The sequence below is a fragment of the Callithrix jacchus genome, chromosome 17 (assembly GCF_049354715.1).
Source record: "Callithrix jacchus isolate 240 chromosome 17, calJac240_pri, whole genome shotgun sequence".
Lineage (NCBI taxonomy): Eukaryota > Metazoa > Chordata > Mammalia > Primates > Cebidae > Callithrix > Callithrix jacchus.
This window is the reverse complement of record NC_133518.1, coordinates 66,699,671-66,722,662: the sequence shown is the minus strand read 5'-3', so window position 1 is coordinate 66,722,662 and position 22,992 is coordinate 66,699,671. Positions and strand designations below refer to the sequence as shown.

At 34.6% G+C, this 22,992-nt stretch overlaps 1 protein-coding gene across 6 annotated transcripts in view; it reads right to left on the bottom strand.

The window, feature by feature from the left end:
* Nucleotides 1–22,992, bottom strand: part of ZCWPW2 (zinc finger CW-type and PWWP domain containing 2) — a 158,495-nt gene that overhangs the window by 15,655 nt on the left and 119,848 nt on the right. For 5 of the 6 annotated variants that reach the window (XM_054246848.2, XM_078354430.1, XM_035278253.3 and 2 more), the window contains one exon: nucleotides 15,938–15,984. The exons of the other annotated variant lie outside the window; for it this stretch is intronic. In XM_054246848.2, coding sequence (XP_054102823.2) covers nucleotides 15,938–15,984 — 47 coding nt within the window. The remainder of the gene's footprint in view (nucleotides 1–15,937; nucleotides 15,985–22,992) is intronic. 6 annotated transcript variants of the gene reach the window in all.

The following is a 22,992-nucleotide window of genomic DNA, read 5'->3' as shown; positions in this document are numbered from 1 at the left end:
GGTGAAACCCTGTCTTTATTAATAAAGCACAAAAATTAGCTGGGTGTGATGGTATACAACAGTAATTCCAGCTACTCAGGAGGCTGAAGCAGGAGAATCGCTTGAACCCAGGAGGTGTAGGTTACAGTGAGCCAATATCATATCACTGCACTACAGCCTGGGTGATGGACTGTCTCAAAATTAAAAAAAAAAAGAAAAAAAAAAAGAAAGGTTGAAAGTAAGGAGCTGGAATATAATATATTCATAATTATTAACAAAAGAAACCTAATATAGCAATATTCATGTTAGAAGAAAAGCAGTCATTAAGTCAAAAAGCATAATCAGAGATTAAAAGGGTTGCTACTAAATGCTAAAAAAATTCACTCAGAAAGTATAATTGTCTTGACCTATCTATTACCTAAAATATTAATGCAATAATTTTGATGTGTGTCCCATCGAAACTTTATGTTTAAATTTGATCCCCAGTGTTGGAGGTGGGGTCTAATGGGAGGTGTTTGAGTTATGGAGCAAATCCTTCATATATGAATTAATGCCCTCTCTTGTGGGTGAATTTTCAGTCTATTAATTCTCACTACAGTTGCTTGTTAAAAAGAGCCTGGCACCTTTCCACATTCTCTTACTTCCTCTCTTGCCATGTAATCTCTGTATCTGCCGATTCCCCTTTACCTTCTATCATGACTGGAAGAAGGCTGGGCCCCTCACCAGAAGCTAAGCAGATACCAGCACCATGCTTCTTGTATAGCCTACAAAACCCTGAGCCAAATAAATCTTTTCTTTATTAATTACCTAGTATTTCTTTATAGCAACACTAAATGAATTAATACACTTAGCTTTAAAATGTATAAAGTGGGCTTGGCATGATAGCTCACACTAGTAATCCTAGCACTTTGGGAGGCCAAGGCAGGTGGATCACAAGGTCAAGAGATCAAGACTCCCCTGTCTAACATGGTGAAAACCGTCTCTACTAAAAATACAAAAAATTAGCAGGGTGTAGTGGTAAGTGCCTGTAGTCCTAGCTACTGGGAGGCTGAGGCAGGAGAATTGCTAGAATCGGGGAGGTGGAATTTGCAGTAAGCTGAGATCTCGTCACTGCGCTCCAGCCTGGTGACAAAGTGAGACGCCATCTCAAAAGAAAAAAATGTAAAAAGCGAAAACACAGAATTACAAGTAGAAAATGCTAAATCTACAGAGTTTTTTTTAACCTATCTTAAAATTTCTTACACAATTTACCTCTCAAAAAATAATAAAGCAGAAAAAAATAGTGAATAGGATAATTCAATCCACAAACAATAAGCTTAATATAATGAACATATATTGAACCTAGCATTGAATAATTAAAGAATACATATGTTTCTAAGCTGAAACATTTATAAATTTGACCACCTACTGGGTCACAGAGGAAGTCTCAAAAATATTAAAGTAATCTCTATTTTACAGACCACATTCACTGACAAAAATGCAATAACATGAAATCAATACTCAAAAGGTAGCTAACTAAAATTTGTAATAAATTCATAGAAGCTGAGATTGCACTACTGTACTCCACAGAGTGAGACCCCATCTCAAAAACAAGAATATTGAAATACTGTTGTTTAAATTACTGATCTCCATCTCCAAAGACAATATAGATCTATTATTTCCATCTTGTTATTAAGTATCATCTTAAATTATCTGCATGTTTGAGCATAAAGTAAAAAGGGTTAAACAGGATTAGAAGAAGAAAGAAGATTAAAAGATAACAAAGTGAAAAGCACTTTATAGGTACTAATGGAAATACCATTAAACAGTTATCATAAATCAGGGGGATTCCTGTTGGAAAAAAATAAATTATTTTTCTACTTTGTTAAGTGACTGAAATGAACAAGTCAGTATTTGCCAAAATGCTCTATGCCTTCCTGCTTTAGTCTTTGATAAAATGTAATGGAGAAAAGCACAGATTTGGCATAACACGATCTAGAGTTAAGTGCTTATTCTAGCACTTACTGGCTATGTCACTTTTGGTGTCACTTGACCACTCCAATAGCCAGCAAGAGTCTGGTGTAAAGTAAACAATAAATATTTGTGGCCTAAATGACTATTTGGCATTTCAAGGTCTTGTTTTGTTAAATGATGCCAAAAAATTTCTACCTCAAAGTATTTGGGGGAAGATTAAATAATATACCAGAAAATATTCAACTCTCCTTGCCAATTAGTTGTTTAATTGTTGTTTACCTCTAGACCAGTGTCCAGATTCTTACCTTTTTGTTTATAGCATACGACTGAGGGAACTTAGCATTCTGGTATAGTAGGAGCTTGGGTAGTACACTGCTTTCCTAGGACTGCTGTAACACATTATCACAAATGGAAAAGCAAGAGAAATGTATTATCTTACAGTAATATAGGATAGAAGTCTGTATCTGGTAAGGGCACTCATTAAACTTAGGGCCCATCTCCAAGGCGATCTCATCTTAATATCCTTACCTTGATTACATCTGCAAAAATCATTATTCCAAACAACGTCACATTCTAAGGTTCCAGATGGATATATCTTTTTGGAGCCACTATTCAACCCACTATAGGTAGATACGGTAATATTTACCTATCCCATCCCTCCCACTTTTCTTCCTACTGTTGCATAGCTGATTCTCTTACGTTGTCTAGCCTAGTACTATTCAGTGTAAGGGCCATTATGTGTCAGAATTAACAATACCTGGGAGCTTGATGGAAATGCAAATTTTTAGGCTGGGCTTGGTGGCATGCCTGTAATCCACCACTTTGGGAGTCAGAGGTGGGTGGATCACGAGGTCAGGAGTTCGAGACCAGCCTGGCCAATATGGTTACACCCCCTTGCTACAAAAAATGCAAAAATTAGCCGGATGTGGTGGCGTGTGCCTGTAGTCCGGCTACTCGGGACGCTACAGTTGCAGTAAGCCAAGATCATGCCACTGAACTCCAGCTTGGGCAACAGAGTGAGACTATGACAAAAAAAAGAAAGAAAGAAAAGAAAGAAAACAAAGAAGGAAGGAAGGAAGGAAGGAAGGAAGGAAGGAAGGAAGGAAGGAAGGAAGGAAAGAAAAGAAAAAGAAAAATGCAAATTTTTATGCCAACTCTACCAGATACTCTGGGGGTGGGTCCCAGGAATCTGTGTTTAAATAAGCTCCTTAGATGACTCCCAAGCAAATTAAAGTTTTTGAGACACCAATTTAATGCATCCCACCTATCCACACAAATATAACACTATGTGCCACTGATTCTAAATAAACCAAATTAAGTTTTAATACTTTCCTTGTTGAGTGTACAAAACACATATATATCATTAGGATTGCTGACTGGAATTGCAAATGATAGAATTGCCTTTAATTACACAGTACAGAAAATCCATAGAATTGTGTTTACATTAGATTTATATGATCTGCATAAACTGACTTGACAATTGCCCATTTCCTAAAGTCACTATTCAGCTAAATGAAGTGTTTATTTTTATTTTTAAACACAAAGAGTAAGTCTGTTAGTTCTGTTAAATCTGGGGGTGTGAAAATTTGATTCAGTATTTTATGCTTAGGGAAGAAATAAATATGTTTTGTAATCTTCTTTTGAGAGTAATTGTAAGTCAATAATCACTAAAGAGCTGCCTACTTCAACAGAATTTCCAAAAGTGAATCTGTGAGCTTTGAATAATGTACACAAACTCCTTGTTAAAAGTTACCATATAAAAGGAAAAGCCAATATCCTCATTTCGGTTTGGAAAATCTACTTAGAATAAGTATGAAAACTGGTTATATGCAGCACTGCAAATGATGGTTACTACTTAGTCTGAGTATCTGGAGAGTACAAATAACATAGTTAAGTCTTTGGGCCTAGACAATGATTGCTTTCAACTCTCCTTTGAAAAGGAGGGGATGATTAAAATGATCATTTTATGGCCCTATTTTAGATACTATTTCAATAGAAAGAACACAAATCTAGTGTTTCTTATATATAAATGTCAATCATCAATTGCCACACGCTCCAGTCTAGTCAACCTTTTGTCGAGTTCAGCATTCCTATGAGATTTGGACAATATCAGAAACCAGTCTGTGGCAGTGTGACTTATAAATATCTTGCTATTCCCTGCGCTCTCCCAGCCATGTGTAAGTTTACAATAAAGCACTGTAGATTTCTCTGCTTTGAGGGGCTTATCAAAGAGAATGTTGGAGTGTGTACTCAAGCAGTGAACTAAGACACAAGGGAGCACTTTCCCTAAAAATAGCAGTTGATCACCAGCCCACCTTAGACAAAAGGAATAAAAGGCCTTTGATTAACACTTAAAATCCTGGCAGAGGATAGGAGTACCAGGAAACTTCAAGGAGCTCTATGATTTGGTGCTTCACTGGTAGTTTTTAAAGCCTTACATTTAATTTAGTTTTTAGTGGTCTTTGACTATCTATACGAGAGATAGACCATGAAAATTCAGGTGTTTCTTTTTGTAATAGAATAGATTTCACTTATAATTATAAAGAGTTTAAGAATACTAAGAACTAATCCAGACAGGGAGTCCAGGGAGGGAAGAACAACATGGAAAGCAGAATTTGTGACACAGTTGCTTAGCTGATTGAATAAAGCCAGTAAATTAGATTATTTGACCTCTAATTTTAGACTTTCTGAAAATCCAAATCAGTTGAAACAATTCCTATTTGAGTGCAGGCTTTTCCTATGGCCAACGGATATCTTAGCAAGGAAAATGTTGGGAGAAGATACTGTTTTTAGGGAAGACTGTCTAGAATCTATGTGTTTCAATTAAATTCTAAAAAGCTGATGCAGATAGTATTCAGTAGTTATAGTACTCATACTATTTTTCTGGACAAAATAATTAATGGCAAGCGCTTCATTATTTGTTTTATAATTTTCTCTATATCAACTAGAATAGTAAGGATAACCAGACTGATTATTGAACCTATAGATCACTGTCAAATGCTTTAAGCATTTACCTTCAGTATATTGCATAAGATCTTTCTCATACATGGGAATAGACAGACTCTCCACAATAGCACAACCAAAACGTTTTAAAAATTATTTTTAAAATGTTGTCTATGCTAGGTGCAGTGGCTCATGCCTGTAATCCCAGCACTTTGGGAAGCCGAGGTGGGCATATCATGAGGTCAGGAGATCAAGATCATCCTGGCCATGGTGAAACCCCGTCTCTACTAAAATACAAAAAATTAGCAGGGTGTGGCGGTGCGCACCTGTAGTCCCAAGTACTCAGGAGGCTGAGGCAGGGGAATCACTTGAACTTGGGAGATGGAGGTTGTAGTCAGCCGAGATTGTGCCACTGTACACCAGTCTGGCAACAGAGCAAGACTCCATCTCAAAAAAAAAATTGCCATCTAGTGTGTAGCAGAGTATAAGTATAAGATGTATACCTAATATAAACATCTCATGATACAGCAAATTATTTCTGGAACAAAGTGAAGGAATTATTATTATTATTATTATCATTATTTGAGACAGGATCTCACTCCCATCACCCAGGCTAGAGTACAGTGGTACAGTCTTGGCTCACTGCACCATGAACTTCCCAAGCTCAGGGGATCTTCCCACCTCAGCCTCCTGAGTAGCTGGGACCACACATGCACACCAACATACTTGGCAAAATTTTTTTATTTTTAGTATAGACAGAGTTTCACCATGTTACCCAGGCTTGTCTTGCATTTCTGGGCTGAAGCGATCCACCCACCTCAGCCTTCCAAAGTGCAAGGGTTATGGGCATGAGCCACCTTGCTTGGCAGAGTAAAGGTATTAACTACATAAACAAAAAGACAGATAGCACCTTAAAGTCATTATAATTTTAAAGAATTTTAAAAGTAATAATTTATAGGTTTATAAAGAAATAAAGTAGGTTTGTGTCATTTGACGTCAATGAAAAGTTGAAAGGCTTGTGGACAAAGCCAAATTCTTATAAATTTGAAACTGTAGACTTGAATTCTGCTATAAGCCAATTCTCTTTTCACTGATATTGTATTTTTTCCAGTGATACCTCTCCCTTTGCAGGTAGAATAGCAGCATAACTATTAGGCATAGAAAAATTACTTAATATAACTAGTGTAATTGCTGCAATCTATAAAATACAGACTGATTATTCAAATTCCTATTCTATGTTTTATCAATAACCAATTGATTGGTAATACTGGTTCTGGTTCTAATGGAATGGAGTGAAGATGATGGTGAGCAAGAAATATTCCAGAGTTCTGAGGAGACCCAGATTCATTTTGTGTGGAGTCTGAAGTTGGAAACAGGACTTATGTGTCTCTGAATCAGAGAGAAAGTATTACACTTGTAATAAATATAATCAGCAAAATGCATTGAAGAAAACTGCATACCACAACCTTAGGTCCAAACAACAAAGGACAACATCTGGCAGCTGTTCACCATTTGATAACAGTTACTTGAGGAAGATTTTGTTTCTTAAAAAAAAAGCAACCACATTTTGTGGAATCATCTTTCTTGCTTTCTGGTTCAAAGTTAAAATATGAAATGGAAAACAAGGAGAGTTATGGTTGAAAAGTTTCAAATTTTTGGAATCTGCAACACCAGATTTTAAGTATTATCAAACTCAAATTCCAAGTAAATTAATCTCAAGTGAATCTGTAAATGGGCATTATGTACAGAGAAAAATTAATATAAAACTAGTCATTATAAACAGTGACATTCAAAAGGGATGCTTTTTTGTTTGCTTTTTAGTAATAAGAATGAAAACAAGTCTTAAACAACTAGAGAAAATCACTGATAGATAAACTTCCATTTTTGTTTATCAAACCCAGATTTGCATAATTAAACTCTGAATTTTCTGAGACAAACCACCCACTGCACTAGGAAAAAAAAACCACTGGTTTAGGAAGGCATCACTATACCCCTCTCCACTTCTACTTTCTTACAGCAGCCCCTCAGAACTGCAACCCTAGCAACAAGCAGCCCAGCAGCTCTGTGAATGGAAAAACTGCCCCTTATAGCTAGTTGGTAGCCACATTTCATATACTACATGCCCTATAAACTTCGGGAATAGTGTGGTCTTCATACTAGGACACACTACTGTTTTCTCTCCAGGGGAGAAAAACAAAGGAGTTTTCAACTCTGCCATACTCACCCCTGATATTCATTTCCCCAGTACTACTCCGCTCCTCCCACTCCCACCGGCCATTTTGTGAAAACCACAAGTAGGCAGTTTGGCTGAAGTCAGATCCATGATGGGAAAAACAAATACAAAACAGGGTTAAGCAAATATACAAGTCTCAATAAAGACTTTTTCTTTTTTAATGTAAGGAGCAAATACAATAATCTGCACCAGCAAATAGGTATTCTGACGCAAGGGATCTTTGCTTGCCTTCCTAAGTGGTGTATAAAAGCATTTGGAATCAGAGATTTATCTGTTTCCTCTAATTGTAATATTTTACTACTAATTGTTATCCTCTAGAATTCCTATAGACTTTAATTCAAGATAAAAGAGGTAAATCTTGCAATTGAATCAAGTAGGTTTAGTTATGAAATTAGTAAAGAGTATCTTGTTGAAATCACCCTCTGGAAGGCCATTTTAATACTGCCTTGTAAGGAGGCAGTTTCCCTCAACAGATCTTGAGCACAGGGCAAATGAAACTAGTATAAAAAGAACTTTTAGGAGGGGTATGTGTCTCATGCTTGTAATCCCAGCACTATAGGAGGCAAAGGTGGGAGAATTATTTGAGCCCAGGAGTTTCATATCAGCTTGGGCAATGTATTGAGATCTTGTATCTACAAAAAATACAAAAAGTAGCCAGGTATGGTCATGCTCACTTGTGGTCTTAGCTACTTGGGAGGCTGAGGCAGGAGGATCACTTGAGCCCAGGAGGTCAAGGCTTCAGTGAGCTATGTTCACACCAGTGTATGCCAGCCTGGGTGATAGAGCAGGACCCTGTCTCAAAAAAAGAAAAATTAAGATTTTATGTTAAGATTTACACTGATGATTTAAAGTAATAAATGGATAAAATGGATAAAAATTTACATTAGAAAACTTTCTGGGTGAGGAAAATTATTTTGATTGTGGATGGTAGTTATGTGAGTATATATATATTTAAGAAAAATTCATCAAACTGTACACTTATATCTCTGCATTTCACTGTGTTTAAATTTTACTTCAATAAAAATTAAATTACAAAAAAGTGAGTCAAATGTGTTAAATAAAATTTACAGGAGGTCATCATTGTGGACCGTGCCCCTGCACTAGGCTCCAATAATCCAGACCAAACTAGAATGGAATCACTTGCACTAGGTATCACATAATCAAACTGAACGGGGAGATGAGCCAGTTTCCCAAAAAACAGGAGTTTCACAGCAACCCATAATAAGGGTTGCAGTCAACCTAAGAAAGCCTTCTCTGCTTTTTTCCACACAAGGAAAGTTACTTGAAGTAACCTGATGCTAACCAATCTGGTTTTTTTACACAATGCTGTTTCCTTCTTCCTGCTGGAGCTGCCTTACAAAAGCTGATCATTCTGCTAATCCCAGCAGAGCACCCTTCTGTTTCATAGATAAGATGCTGCCAGACTCATGAATCGCTAATAAAAGCCAATTAGATCTTTCAACTCAAATTATTAAAATTTTCTTGTAGTAACAGAACTGAAACTCGCAAAATGGTGATGGAATATCTGAATGACTCAAGTTTGGGGAACACTGGCCCATGGAAAGGGGAATGATGCCCACAAAGTAGAATACAAAAGAAAATTACATGAGTTTTGAAGCCTGACTGTGACTCTTCCCAAGGGGTTCTGCTGCTTGCTATTCTTTTCTGAGTTTCTCTCTGCCTAGGGCTAGAACCCAGCAGTAGGGATCTGCTATAATATTTATCTTCTGGGAAGGCTGCATATAAAGCTAAATAAATTAAGTGAGTTGCAGTACATGAATTCCATATTAATGACAAGCTTAGCAGTTAACACAAATATCCAGACATCTAGCCATAAAATGTAAGCAACCTATCCTGTTAACTGGTCTAATGAAAATTTTCTGCTTGTTATGAAAAATTTTTGTAATAACTTCGAGGAGAAATATTTTTATCAGAAAATATTATAATCAGAAAATATAATTCCTCATATATAAATGTATAAATCAATAAAATGGTCATTGTCATTCAAATAGTGTAAGTTGAATTATTGGTATTAGTAAGTGTTAGGGAAAAAAGATACACATAATATTGGTATGTAAACAAAAAACTAAAAAAGAGATCCTTTTCCAGTTAGTAACAATATTTGGGATAGAGTTAATAAGAAATATGTAAAACTCTCTGTTGAAAAAATCTAAATAAAAATAAGTTGAGAGCCAAACTGTTTCTACATGGATGCATTTAGTATTATAAACATGATTTTTCCCCTAAATTAGTACATAAACTTATTTTTTACCTCGTGTCAAAGAAACAACAACAAATTATGATATAAACTGACAACAACATCTTTATTATACTAATACCTGTCAATGACAATTATGGCAATTGGAAGCACTAACAGTGAGAGCACTTCAACATAATCCTTCCACCTGGGAATTGTCCTTGAAAAAACAATTCAACAAACAGGGTAGAAAAGGAAGCTATACTGATGAAGATTTTCATCAGTGTTACCAGTAACAATAGAAGAAAGGTTAAGCGAATCGTGAAATATATTTTATATTAATAAAAGGGCAGCCTTTAAAGCATGTCAAAAAACACTGAAAGCTCCGAAAGAAACAATTTTACTACATACAGAAAAAGAACTACAACACATTTAAAAGGAAAATCAGAAAATGTTTGCAACATACTGACAAGTTATTAATAACTAATAAGAGTGTCTATGCCTACAAATCAATCAGAAAAAATGTAACCTCCCCCAAAATGGGTAAGGGTATAACTAGGGAATTTTCAGAAGAAAACCTAGGCGATACCATTCAGGACATAGGCATGGGCAAAGACTTCATGACTAAAACACCAAAAGCAATGGCAACAAAAGCCAAAATTGACAAATGGGATCTAATTAAACTAAAGAGCTTCTGTACAGCAAAAGAAACTTATATCAGAGTGAACAGGCAACCTACAGAATGGGAGATCCTTAAAAAATCAGGAAACAACAGATGCTGGAGAGGATGTGGAGAAATAGGAATGCTTTTACACTGTTGATGGGAGTGTAAATTAGTTCAACCATTGTGGAAGAAAGTGTGGCAATTCCCCAAGGATCTAGAAGCAGAAATATCATTTGATCTAGTAATCCCATTACTGAGTATATACCCAAAGGATTATAAATGATTCTACTATAAAGGCATATACACACGTATGCTTACTGCAACACTGTTCACAATAGCTAAGACTTGGAACCAACCCAAATGCCTATCAATGATAGACCAGATTAAAAAAAAAATGTGTCACATATATACCATGGAATACTATGCAGCCATAAAAAGGATGAGTTCATGTCCTTTGCAGGGATATGGATGAAGGTGGAAACCATCATTCTCAGCAAACTAACACAGGAACAGAAAGGCAAACACTGCATGTTCTCACTCATAAATGGAAGTTGAACAATGAGAACAAATGGACACAGGGAGGGGAACATCACACACTGGGGCCTGTCAGGGAGTAGGGGGATAGGGGAGGGATAGCTTTAGGAGAAATACCTAATGTAGATGACGGGTTGATGGATGCAGCAAACCACCATGGAACGTGTATACCTAACAAACCTGCACGTTCTGCACACGTATCCCAGAACCTAAAGTATAATAAAAAAAAAGGCATAGCTAATCCTAACTATCTAATAGAACTATGATACTATTATAAGTCTAAGAATTTTAAATTTTCTTAAATTCTTACTTCCTATGTCCTAAGGAGAAATCTGGAAGGAAAGTACTAGCAACTACTAAAATATATTAACTATATGTTATTATAATTGCTTTGCATATTTACCTCTATAAAATTCATACAAGATAATTATTATTGTTACCAATATAGAGGGATTGATTAAATGAGGCTAGATCTCATTTAATCTAAGATCACACAACAATTAAGTAGCTAGCTCTTGGAGACAGAGCTGTCTCAGTTATAAGTTTGTATTCTTCCACCACAGTATACTGTTTCCTAAAGATACACACACACACACACACACACACACACACACACACACACAAAGTTTGTATGTATATAAATACACATACATACATATACTTATCTATTCAAACACCTTTTAAAATCTATTACAGGCAACACCATCAGCTACTCCACCTGTCTTCCTGGTATACTTGTTTTTTATTTTTATTTTTATTATTTATCTTTAGGCCCACTTGACTCAGACATTTACTATATATTAATTCTGGTCTGCACAAGTCTTTTGATATTCTAAAAGTACTTCATGAGCTGTTATGAATATCTTACAGTTCATGGGATATCAGGATGGGAAGGGACTTACAGAAGCTAGACCCACTCCTTTTTATCAAATGGAACTCAGAGAGATTAGTGTGACTTACTCAGAGTCTCTTTCATTCAGACTGCTGCCAGTGGGGCAGAGGTGATCAGGCAGGTGCACATGTACTACCCACCTCTATCACACACGGCTAAAGAGCTTAAAAGGGGAGCTAAGTAAGTAGCAGAAGCTTGTAGACAGAGCTCTCATACTTGACCCCAGGAATACCTTTCAAAGTAGACAATTAGGAGTAGTGTCCAAGATGGCTACATTCTTATATCTTGGTTCAAAGAGATGGCAGCAACTGATAATATAACTCAGCACAGGCCAACACATAACTTTGACAACTTATTCCTCAAGGTCTTTTTATGATTCAAGGGAAGCAGGAAAACACTGTGAGTAGCTTTGATCTACCAATTCTTCTTTGGGAAACTATCACATAGAAATAATAGTACCAGCACTTAAAAATATATATGCAAGGATGTTTACTAAATCATTTCTTATAGCAGCACTGAACCACACCAGCAATTTGAAAACATCTACATATTCATTAACATATGACTGGTTAATAAAACTTTGATACATCTGCTCTGGTATGCTATGCAGAATGTTAAAAACAGTTCTGTATTTATTAATCTAAGTATTTAAATCTATAGAGTAGCATATATAATGAGATCTCATTGTAAAAAATAAAACAATCATAAAACATTTATACATATACACACATTTGTTTATATAAATACATAAGTATTATCTCTGGTTCACAAATGAAGAAAACAGTGTTGACCACTGCAAAAAACACAATGCAAAGATGATGATAAAAAAGTAAATAATTGCTTCTAGAGCTCCTCATCCTGGGTTGAAAATCTTAACAATTTGTATTTTGTTTATTTATATGAATACTTTGTATTCATATAAATAATATATAACATATAAATACTTATGTGTTATATAAATATATAATGTATATAAATACTTATGTATTTATATAAATAAAAAAACAGAAACTATTAAGATTTTCAACCTAGGATGAGGGGCTCTAGAAGCAATTATCTCCTTTTTAATAATCTATTTTTGTATTGTTTTTCGTAGTGGTCAATATCCCCCTGCCTGTTTTCTTCACTTGTGAACCAGAGACAATATTGAATATGCCTCATAATTGTTGAAATAAAATGAAATAACATGTAGTGCCTGGCACTTAATTACCTAATATATTTTGCCATTATTTTTTTCTTTCATACCAACAGCTTTCTTTTATACACATATAGTATTTTATCTAAAACAGTACTCATCTTTAAAAATATTATGTTCAATATCCATAAAACCAAACTGTAAAGAAAAATAAAAGCTATCTTACTAAGTGAAATTAATATTCAAACCTTAATGAGGATGCCTTGTCAATATTTTAACAGGAATTAAGGAAAACTGATTAAGATTAAATAAAAATATCCAAAAGTACCATGTGGCTAGAGCAAGTTCCTTAACTTCTCTAACCATAAATGACCTTCTTTATAAGATAATGATAATAATGTCTGCCTTGTTTTCCCCTCGGGGTCTAAAGTGAAAGACAATGTTTGTGGAAATGTTTTATAATCTTACCAACAACACTAAAAATATTTACTTATTTATTTAATTTATAAAGAAAAGAGGTTTAATTGACTCACAGTTCTTTGTGAGTCAATTAAAATCACACAGAACTGGGGAGTCCTCAGGAAACTTATAATTATGGTAGAAGGCAAAGGGGAAACAAGGCATGTCTTACATGGTGGCAGGAGAGAGTAAAGCTGGGGAGTGCCACACTTTTAAACCATCAGCTCTCCTGAGAACTCACTTACTTTAATGAGAACAGCATGTGGAAAATCTGCTCCCATGGTCCAATCATCTCCACTAGGCCCCTCCCCTGACATGTGGGATTATAATTCAACATGAGATTTGAGTGGGGTCACAGAGCCAAACCATATCAACTATTATGAATAATCTTTTATGAGCATTCACATACAAATTTTTGTGTGTATGTACGTTTTTATCTCTTGAGTACATACCTAGAAGAAGGATTGCTGGATCTTAAGGTCAATTTATGTTTAACTTTTTTTTTCTTTAAGTTGTGTGTGTGTGTGTGTGTGTGTGTGTATATTTTTACTTTTATTGTGTTTTAGGTTTTAGAGTACATGTGAAGAACATACAGGATTGTTGCATAGGTACATACATGGCAATGTGGTTTGCTGCCTTCATCCCTGTCACCCATATCTGGCATTTCTCCCATGTTATCCCTCCCCAACTCCCTAACCCTCGCTGTCCCTCCCCAAGCTCTCCCCAACAGACCTCAGTGTGTGATGCTCCCCTCCCTGCGTCCCTTTGTTCTCATTGTTCAACACCCGCCTATGAGTGAGAATATGTGGTGTTTGATTTTCTGTAGTATGCAGCCATAAAAATTGATGAGTTAGTATTCTTTGTAGGGACATGGATGAACCTGGAAACCATCATTCTCAGCAAACTGACACAAGAACTAAAAATATTTCTAAACATTTATTTTAAAAATTCAGTGAAATCAATGCATTTCCTATGTCTCTATTAATTTAGTAAGTAATATTTAGTTTTAAGACAAACGCCATCTCAAATTTCCTGTTACATATCTGTAAATTCCTTCCACAGTTTCTCTGTAACTATACTTTGACCTTTGGTGGCTAAATATACAGTTGAAAATGTTACAAAGTGTTCAGTAAAATAGTCAATTATTTCAAGAGCTATTTAATCTGTCTATTCTACATCAGTTTGCCTCTCTATAACAAGCCTTCTAATTCCTTGGCTTTTAGCCTAACATGTAATGTTTCAGTATTATTTTGTATTAACACAACATATAATTATACTTATAGTTTGCTGACTCCAGCAGAACATTCAAAATCATTCAAAATATTGGACACAGCCCTGTTCCATACCTCTCAGGATACCTAGTGTCTCTAGCCCTTGCCCAGTGAAACACCTTATATTCTCCAAAATTACTATAACCCACAGCATCTCCAAAAATTTCTAAAATGTCTCCTAAGACAGTTTCTCTCCAACTCTCTGTGGTAAAGTTTTTCCCCCAGTCTATCTGAGATTTATACTTTTATTAAATAAAATAAAAATGAGTTACTAGAGAAAAAATGAAATAAAAAAATACAGACATATTAAAAAACACAAGTTCCATTTTATTATTATTAGATTCAACAGACAAAAAATATTCTGTCAAATTACCATACAAGTTCATAAATGATTACTCTTGCTTTTGGTACATATCTCATTGCAGACCAAAAATAGTTTAAAGGTCAGATCTGGCCCATGGCACTGAGGATAGTACTACACTTGTTAAGAACAACCAATAAAAATAAAGTAATATATAGAAACATTAGTTATTATCTTTATAATCTTTGATTAAATATCTTTTAGCAAAGATTGAAATAAACGTGTCCACATTAACAATACTACACTACTTCACATATTCCTGTCTAAATCTCCAGATGAACACACAAGACCTATATCCTTTCTTTTATAAAGGGCAACCTTGTTTTCTGTGATACTGAATTCCTTTCTGCAAAAGAACATGAACATTACTCAGCCAGTGAAAAGACCAAATTCCTTTCATAAGCCAAAAAGCAAATGATAAAACAAAATCTGATTTTAGAAGGACTCATAAAATGCACATATTCAGAATACAAACATGATGCCCAGGCTTTGTCTAGCCATCTATAGTTACATGCCCAACATCCTTTTCTGTTCCTCGAGGTTACACTTCACCATCCCTTGATCTGCTCTGCCTCACCACTCAACACAGAAAATCTCATCATAGGCTTTTCTTTCTATCATAATTCCTTTTATTGTGGCACTAGTATATGTCCAGAAGTATTTGTTTTAGGCACCAACTCTTTTTCCTTGTTTAGTAGTAAGAACATCATCAGTTGAGGAGAATGTCAAGGTTCATCCTATCTCAGTCAAGTTTTGGACAGTAAGTAAACAACTCTCTGAATACAATATTCAGAACAATGTATTAAATTTTAATAATTCTTTTAAAATGCTGCTGATAATTTACATTTTAAAAAATCCAGGTTCAAAAAAGTCATTAAAATGGCTGATACTGTGATCTACTTAAGTTTAAGATAGAGGCCATATTGAGCTCCAAATTCTATTTAAATTTTCTATGAGATTTTGTACACACATTATGGTAATATAGTATATGAAAATATTTTATAAGAGTATGAGTGTGAAGAATATATAAAAGTATGAATATGAAATATAATTTAAGTAAAAGCACTCATTTACTTGTTTATTTACAGTTTTCTACTGTTTTAATTTCTGATAGTCCTATCACATTAATATAAGTAACCATAAATATTAATTTCCTAGTATCAACCTAAGAAACGAAACATATACTGAAGTAACATTTAGAAGAAAAAATGGACTGTATGTCATTATTTGTTTTTAAATAATTTTTCTTTAAAAAATACTATTAATCAAATGAAATTTGAAGTTTGTATATTTTATATAATAAAACACAATCTTACCCTTTTCTTGGGCAGTGCAGCAACTTTGTCATGTGTTTTGGATTTATCTGTAAGATAATGAAACATGGCTGCTTCAAAAAAGTACCTGTGTTCCTCTTCAAATAAATACTGAGTTACACAATTAGAATTTTCTACTTTCTCATTACTATTATAACAGTATTTTGTTCCAATTGTCCCTTTAATTAATATGCTAATAAACTCAGCTTCCCATTGTTGAGTGGAGCAATGCAATCCAAAAGTAATAATATGAACATCTTTTTACTTATTTGGCAAATCTCCTCCTTAAATTTGGATTGTTGGATGTCCTCAAGTTAGTGTCTAGTATATCTGATTTCTAGGTTCTGGTGAGCTTGTGTGTTCTGGAGTATATAGGATCTAGAATTGAACCCCAGCTACCTCCACTTTCATATCTATCTATTATATGCTGGACATGGGACAAGGACTTTATATAGATATCTTATTTAATTATCATTATAACCTTGTAAAGTATGCAGTCCTTCCTCACTTCACAACTGAGGTAAATGAAGTGCTCTGCTGGAGGTCATACAGCTCGGCCAGACTCATCTGAACACAAGCCTCTAATTTTTCCAGAATGTCTGCCATCTCCATTTTGGACCACTGAGCTGTAAACAGTGCCTCAGAGAAAGATTCAGCAAGAATGAAGACTACTAGTACATTTTCTCATTATACCACTCCTAAAACCAGAATAATTAGTAACCAAATAGTTCATAAAAAACTATCCTAGGATATTATTTTGATATGTGCTAACGTATGTATATGTGTATATGTATCTATTGGTTACAACTGTTCTCATAAAATATAGAAACTCAGATGAACAGGTTACTATATTCATACCTACAACTGGCTAGTCACATGTAAACTATCCTCTTTCCTATATCCAGCTGTATACTTGAGATGATCCCTCTGGAATACCCTTTCTCTCCACTGATGAACGTATAAGGTTATGTACTACTACGGATGATTCCTCCGAATAGGAGAAATCACCACCTCTTTTGCAAAATCATAGTCAGATTAAGCTGCGGAACTTCCTCCTTATATTATGGTAAGTATTCCATAAAACTAGAATATTCCTAAAAGGCAGGGGCCACATTTTATATTCAGTAAGTGTTCAATATTACTTAGAATTTAAAATGTATATGTATTTCATCCAAAATCTCACAGTTTCCTGAAAAAATGTAATTTATTAATTAAAATATATTGATCATTTACTTGGTATCAGCTACTAAATTAGACAGCATAAGACATAAAACAATGCATATGCTCTTAGACTCTCTTTATTAATAAACCAGGGGTAAGAACTATTTTTCTTAAACTTTTAGTTTCAGGGGTACATGTACAGGTTTACTATATAGATAAATTGTGTGTTGTGGGGTTTGGTTTACATATTATTTTATCACCCAGGTAATAAGCATAGTACCCGATAGGTAGTTTTTCAATCCTCACCCTCTTTCCACCCTACACCCTCAAGTAGGCCCCAGTGTCTATAGTTTCCTTCTTGGTGTCCACATATACTAAATGTTTAGTTCTCACTTATAAGTGACAACATGAAGCACCTGATTTTCTGTTACTGCATTATCTTGCTTAGGATAATGGCCTTCAGCCCCAACCATTTTGCTGAAAGGACATTATCCTGTCCTTTTACATGACTGCATAGTATTCCATTGTGAATATGTACTGTATTTTCTTTATGCAGTCTATTATTGATGGGTATCTAAGTTAATTCTATGTGTTTGCTATTGTAAATAGTGCAGCAATGAACATATGTGTGCATATGTCTTCATGGTAGAATGATTTATATTTCTTTGAGTATATATCCCAATAATGGAATTGCTAGGTCAAATGATGGTTCAATTTTAAGTTCTTTGAAAAACTGCCAAACTACTTTGCACAGTCGCTGAACTAAATTACATTACCACCAGTAGTATACAGCATTCCCGTTTCTTGACAACCTCACCAGTATCTATTATGTGTTGACTTTTTATTAATAACCATTCTAACTGGTGTGTGACAATATCTCATTGTGGTTTTAATTTGAATTTCTCTAATGGCCAGTGATGTTGAGCATTTTTTCATATGCTCATTAGCCACATAAATGTCTTCTTTTGAAAAGTGTCTGTTCATGTCCTTTGCCCACTTTTTAATGGGGTTGTTTATTTTTTCTTACTATAGATGTTGGATATCAGGCCTTTTTCAGATGCAGAGCTTGCAAACATTTTCTCCCATTTTGTGGGCTATTTACTCTGTAGATAGTTTCTTTTGCTGCACAAAACCTCTTCAGTTTAATTAGGTCCAGGAGTAAAAGTGATTACCTCACTGGTATATTGTGAGATTTAAATAATATAATCTAGTTAATTAAAACTCCTAAAAACATGTATGAAGATAAATAATCAACAAATATTCACTTCCATTTTAGCTAATAAACATTATGGGGTGTGTGTGTGTGTGTGTGTAAGAGACAACAAGAAAGAAAGAGAGAGAGATCTTGATTTTTGGAATAGTAGGAAAAATACTTCAGTGATTATGTTTCACATCTGTATCACCTTTCTGGTTGACTCCACCATTCTTCTATCTAAACAATTGTTTTCGTCTTTTTAACATAGTTGGAAATAATTGGTGAGTAATAATAAAATAGCAACATGTTTTAAGAAATATGAAAAAATAAGATAACTAAAATCTCATAGTATATTTTGGGATTAATGATGTGTAAAGGGCCCAGTAGAACCTTATGGTAATTGCAAGATGGAATAAATTTTATTGTATCTTTTAAAAAATTAAATTTACTCTTTGTTCTTTTGAAAACCTCTAATAAGGATAAAAGTCATAGTGAAATATCAAACCTTAAAAATAGTTAAAATTGAACAAAATAAAAACTCAAAAACTAAATTTAGAGTCTATGTATCTGGATGATATGCAGAGAGTTAACCAAAATGGATGTTTGCTATGTTTCCGGTCAAAATATACCTCATTCTTATGTAAATTTGCTACTATGGCAATGAATCGGGAACAGAAACATGTGAACTGTTGTTCAAGGAGCTTATTATGCTCAAAAGTTATAAAAACCATCTCCCAATAAAAATAGAGCATCTTGGGGAGTATCAGCCACATTGATTTTCAAATGTCAAAGGAAAATTCTTATGTAATACTTAAAACATTATGATCAGTAGTAATTTTTTTATTAATATTAACAGTAGGTCTATGTTCAACTTCAGCAACGTTAACAACTTTCTAAAAGCTAAATTTTCTCTTGTGAGAAAGGTTTAATTTCCTTCCATCAGAAATCTCTGCATGAAGGGACTCTCATCATAAAGAATGAAAAGCAGTTAATAGGAAATGTAGATGTGGATAATGAAAAGGGCCTTCACTCCTCCTTTGAGCTATATCCAAGTCATATTTCTAAAGTGCAAAAGAGGAGCTGCAGGTAGTAAATGAAAATGTTCTAAATGAGTAGAGGTGGTTATGACTCATGATCCAGAACAGATGTTACTGATTTTTTACTTACAACCATATTAGAGAGGAATACAAATATTAACATAATTCAATGGTTTCTCTTTTTTAAATAATTTTTTTAAACCTTGTGTATTTGTGGCCTCTGAAAAACATCAGTCTGTTTGTTTAAATGTCACAGCTGAGAGCATTTTCATAAAAACATAGAGGACAGTCTAGTTTCTGGTCTGGGACGTAAGGAGCTTAGAAGTCGCCACTAGAATCCAACAACATATACAAAGGTGAGCAAACTGGAAAATGAACAACTCTTCTTAGGTCCTACGGAGAAATGAGGTCACAGGGCAAACTGATGCCCCTAAATTTGGAGAAAAAGGCAAGTACAGAGAATCATAGCCCACCTGAGCCAGGTAGAAACTAGTTTAGGGATAGGAAAATCCGAACTTTAATTGACAAATTGCTAGAAGCTGTGTGGGAACAAGCCTGTGACAAAAACTCCAGGGGTACCTAGTCATGGGGACAGGAGTACACTTTTGTTGAGTTTTACCTTTAGGAGCTCTACCAGGTTCTCAAGGAGAAGATTAAAGAAGTATCTCCTGGCTTCCATCAGGGGGAAGAGAAAAGCAATCATTTTGAATAATATATCAGAGCATTCTGTACTTCCTAACAAAGCCTGCCCTGAGGAGAAACTATTTCATCAGAGCCTAACCTATTGAGGGATTTTCAAAGTCTAACCCCAGCCTCACCTGGGGGAAGAAAAATACCAAATTCCATCCTTTACAAGCTATGTAGGTGAAGAAAAAAAAGTGGAGTGAGGGGGTGGTTGGGGAAAAGTCTTTATGAAGTTTACAGCCTAGGACTGAGACTTTATCATAGGACTATAGAATGATTTCCCACCCCCTCATGTCTTACTACTGTATAGCTAAAGGATCATGATTACAGTTATTTTACCCAGAACATCATGCCTACCTTTCAATAAAAATGTATAAGGCATACTAGAAGGTAAAAACGAAAATTTGAAGAGACAGAGCAAGCAGCAGGAACAGATCAAGATATGACAGAGATGCTGGGATTATCAGCTCATGAATTTAAAACAACTATGATTAATATGCTAAAAGCTATAGTGTTAAAAGTAGACAACATGCAAGAACAAATGGGTAATGTATGCAAAGAAATAAAAATTCTAAGAAAGATTCATAAGAAATGCTTGAGAGCAAAAGCAATGTAACAGAAATGAAGAATGTGTTTGATGTGCTCATCAGTAGACTAGACACAGCTAAGAAAAGAATCTTTGAGCTTGAGGATATATCAATAAAAACCACCAAAACTAAAAAAGAGAAAAGACCGAAAAAAGATAAAACAGAATGTCCAAGAAATATGGAACAACTAGAAAAGTGTGACATACTCATAATAGGCATAACAGAATGAAAAGAGATACAGGAACAAAAAAAATTCAACACAATAATAACTGATAATTTCCTCCAAACTAACATCAGATGCCAAACCATAAATCCAGAAGCTCAGAAAACACCGAATAAGATAATAGCCAAAAATCTATGTATCATATTCAAACTGCGGAAAATAAAAGATTAAAAATCTTGAAAGAAGAGAAAAAAACCACCTTACCAATAAATAGAAAAGTAAAGGTAATAATTACAACCAACTTTTTCTCAAAACCACACAAGTGATAAAACAGTTGTGCAAAATAAAGTGTTAGCAAAATAACCCACCCACCTAGAATTCTACACTCTGAAATTATTATTTTTTCCTTTTGAGATAGGAAAAAATATCTCAGGTCAGATATTACTGTGCTCTGTTACTCAGGGCAGAGTGCAGTGGCACAATCATGGCTCACTGCAGCCTTGACCTCCTGGGCTCAAGCAATCCTCCGTCTCCTTAATAGCTGGGACTACAGATGCACAACTGGCTAATTTTTAATTTTCCGTAGAGACAGAATCTCACTATGTTGCCAACTTTTTAAAGTTTCAAAATCACAAAGACAGAAAAAGAGTCAAAGACAAAAATAGTAACAAAGAAAAAGGTCAATAAATAGAAAATAGTAACAAATATGACAGTTATTAATCCATGACATTAAAAATAATCATTTTAAACATTAATGGCCTAGATGGAAAAATTAAAAGAAAAATATATTATGCTAACCCTAATGAAATAGAAGTATGAGTACTTACATTAATTTGAAACAGAGCAGGCTTCAGAGCAAGGGAAGTTATTAAGAAAAAGAGTGGCATACATATTAATAAAGAGATCAATACTCAAAGAAGACTTGCAACTTTTAATGTGCATGCACCTAACAACAGAGCATCAAAATATGAGAAGCAAAAACTTATAAAACTGCAGGGAGAAATAAATAAATCTACTATTATAGCTGGAGACTTCAACAGTCATCTATCAGAAATGAACAAATCCAGCAAAAGGAAAATCAGTACAGACACAGTTGAACTCAAAAGCACCATCAACCAAGTGAATAATTTGACGTCTGTAATCTACTTCAACCAACAACAGCAGAATACACATCCTTCTTAAGCTTACATAAAACATTCAGCATGACAGACCACATTCTCATCCAAAAAATACCTTAATACATTTAAAAGAATGTTAACACATTTAACATCTCTTCACAGACCAAAATGGAATTAAGCCAGAAAGTGATAGCAGAGAGAAAGGTGAAAATCCAGATACTTGGAGATTAAGCAACACACTTCTAAGTAATACATAGATCAAAGAAAAAAAAATCTCAAGAAAAATTCAAAAATATTCTGAACTAAATGAAAATGAAAGGACAACTTATCAATCATGGGATGCTGCAAAAGCAATGTTCAGAGGAAAATTTACAGCATTGAATGCATCTATTAGAAAAGAACAAAGCTCTAAAATCAATAATCTGAGCTTCTACTTAACTAGAAAAATACAAAAGAACAGGCTAAATCCAAAGTAGGCTGAAGAAAAAAAATAAAATAGCAGAAATCAATGAAATTGAGGACAGTAGATGGAGAAAAATCAATAAGACCATAGCTAGTTCTTTGAAAGATAAGCTAAACTGATTAAGACTCTAAAGAAGGAGGAAGGTAGGAAGGAAAGAAGAAAGAAAGGAAGGACGGAGGGAGGGAGGGAGGGAGAAGGAAGGAAGGAAATGAAGGAAAAAAGGAAGGTAAGAAGGAAGGAAGGGAGGGAGGAAGGAATGAAGGAAGAAAACAAGGAAGGAAGGAGGAGAGGAAAGGGAGAGAGGCAGGGAGATACAAATTACTTATATTAGAAATGAAAGAGATAGACATTATAACAAATCCCATGGACATTAAAAGAAAATAAAGGAATATTATAAACAACTCTATGCCCACAAATTTGATGACCTAGATGAAATGGACCAATTTCTTGAAAGAGACACTCTGGTAAAATTCTCCCAAATAAACAGGAAATCTGAATAGCCTTACACCTATTAAAGAAATTGAATCAATATAATAATTTTCCAAAACAAAAAGCAGCAAGCCCAGACAGGTTCACTGGTAAATGCTATCAAACATATAGGAAGAAAGTATGCTGGTTCTCCATAACCTTTTCCAGAAGATAGAAGCAGA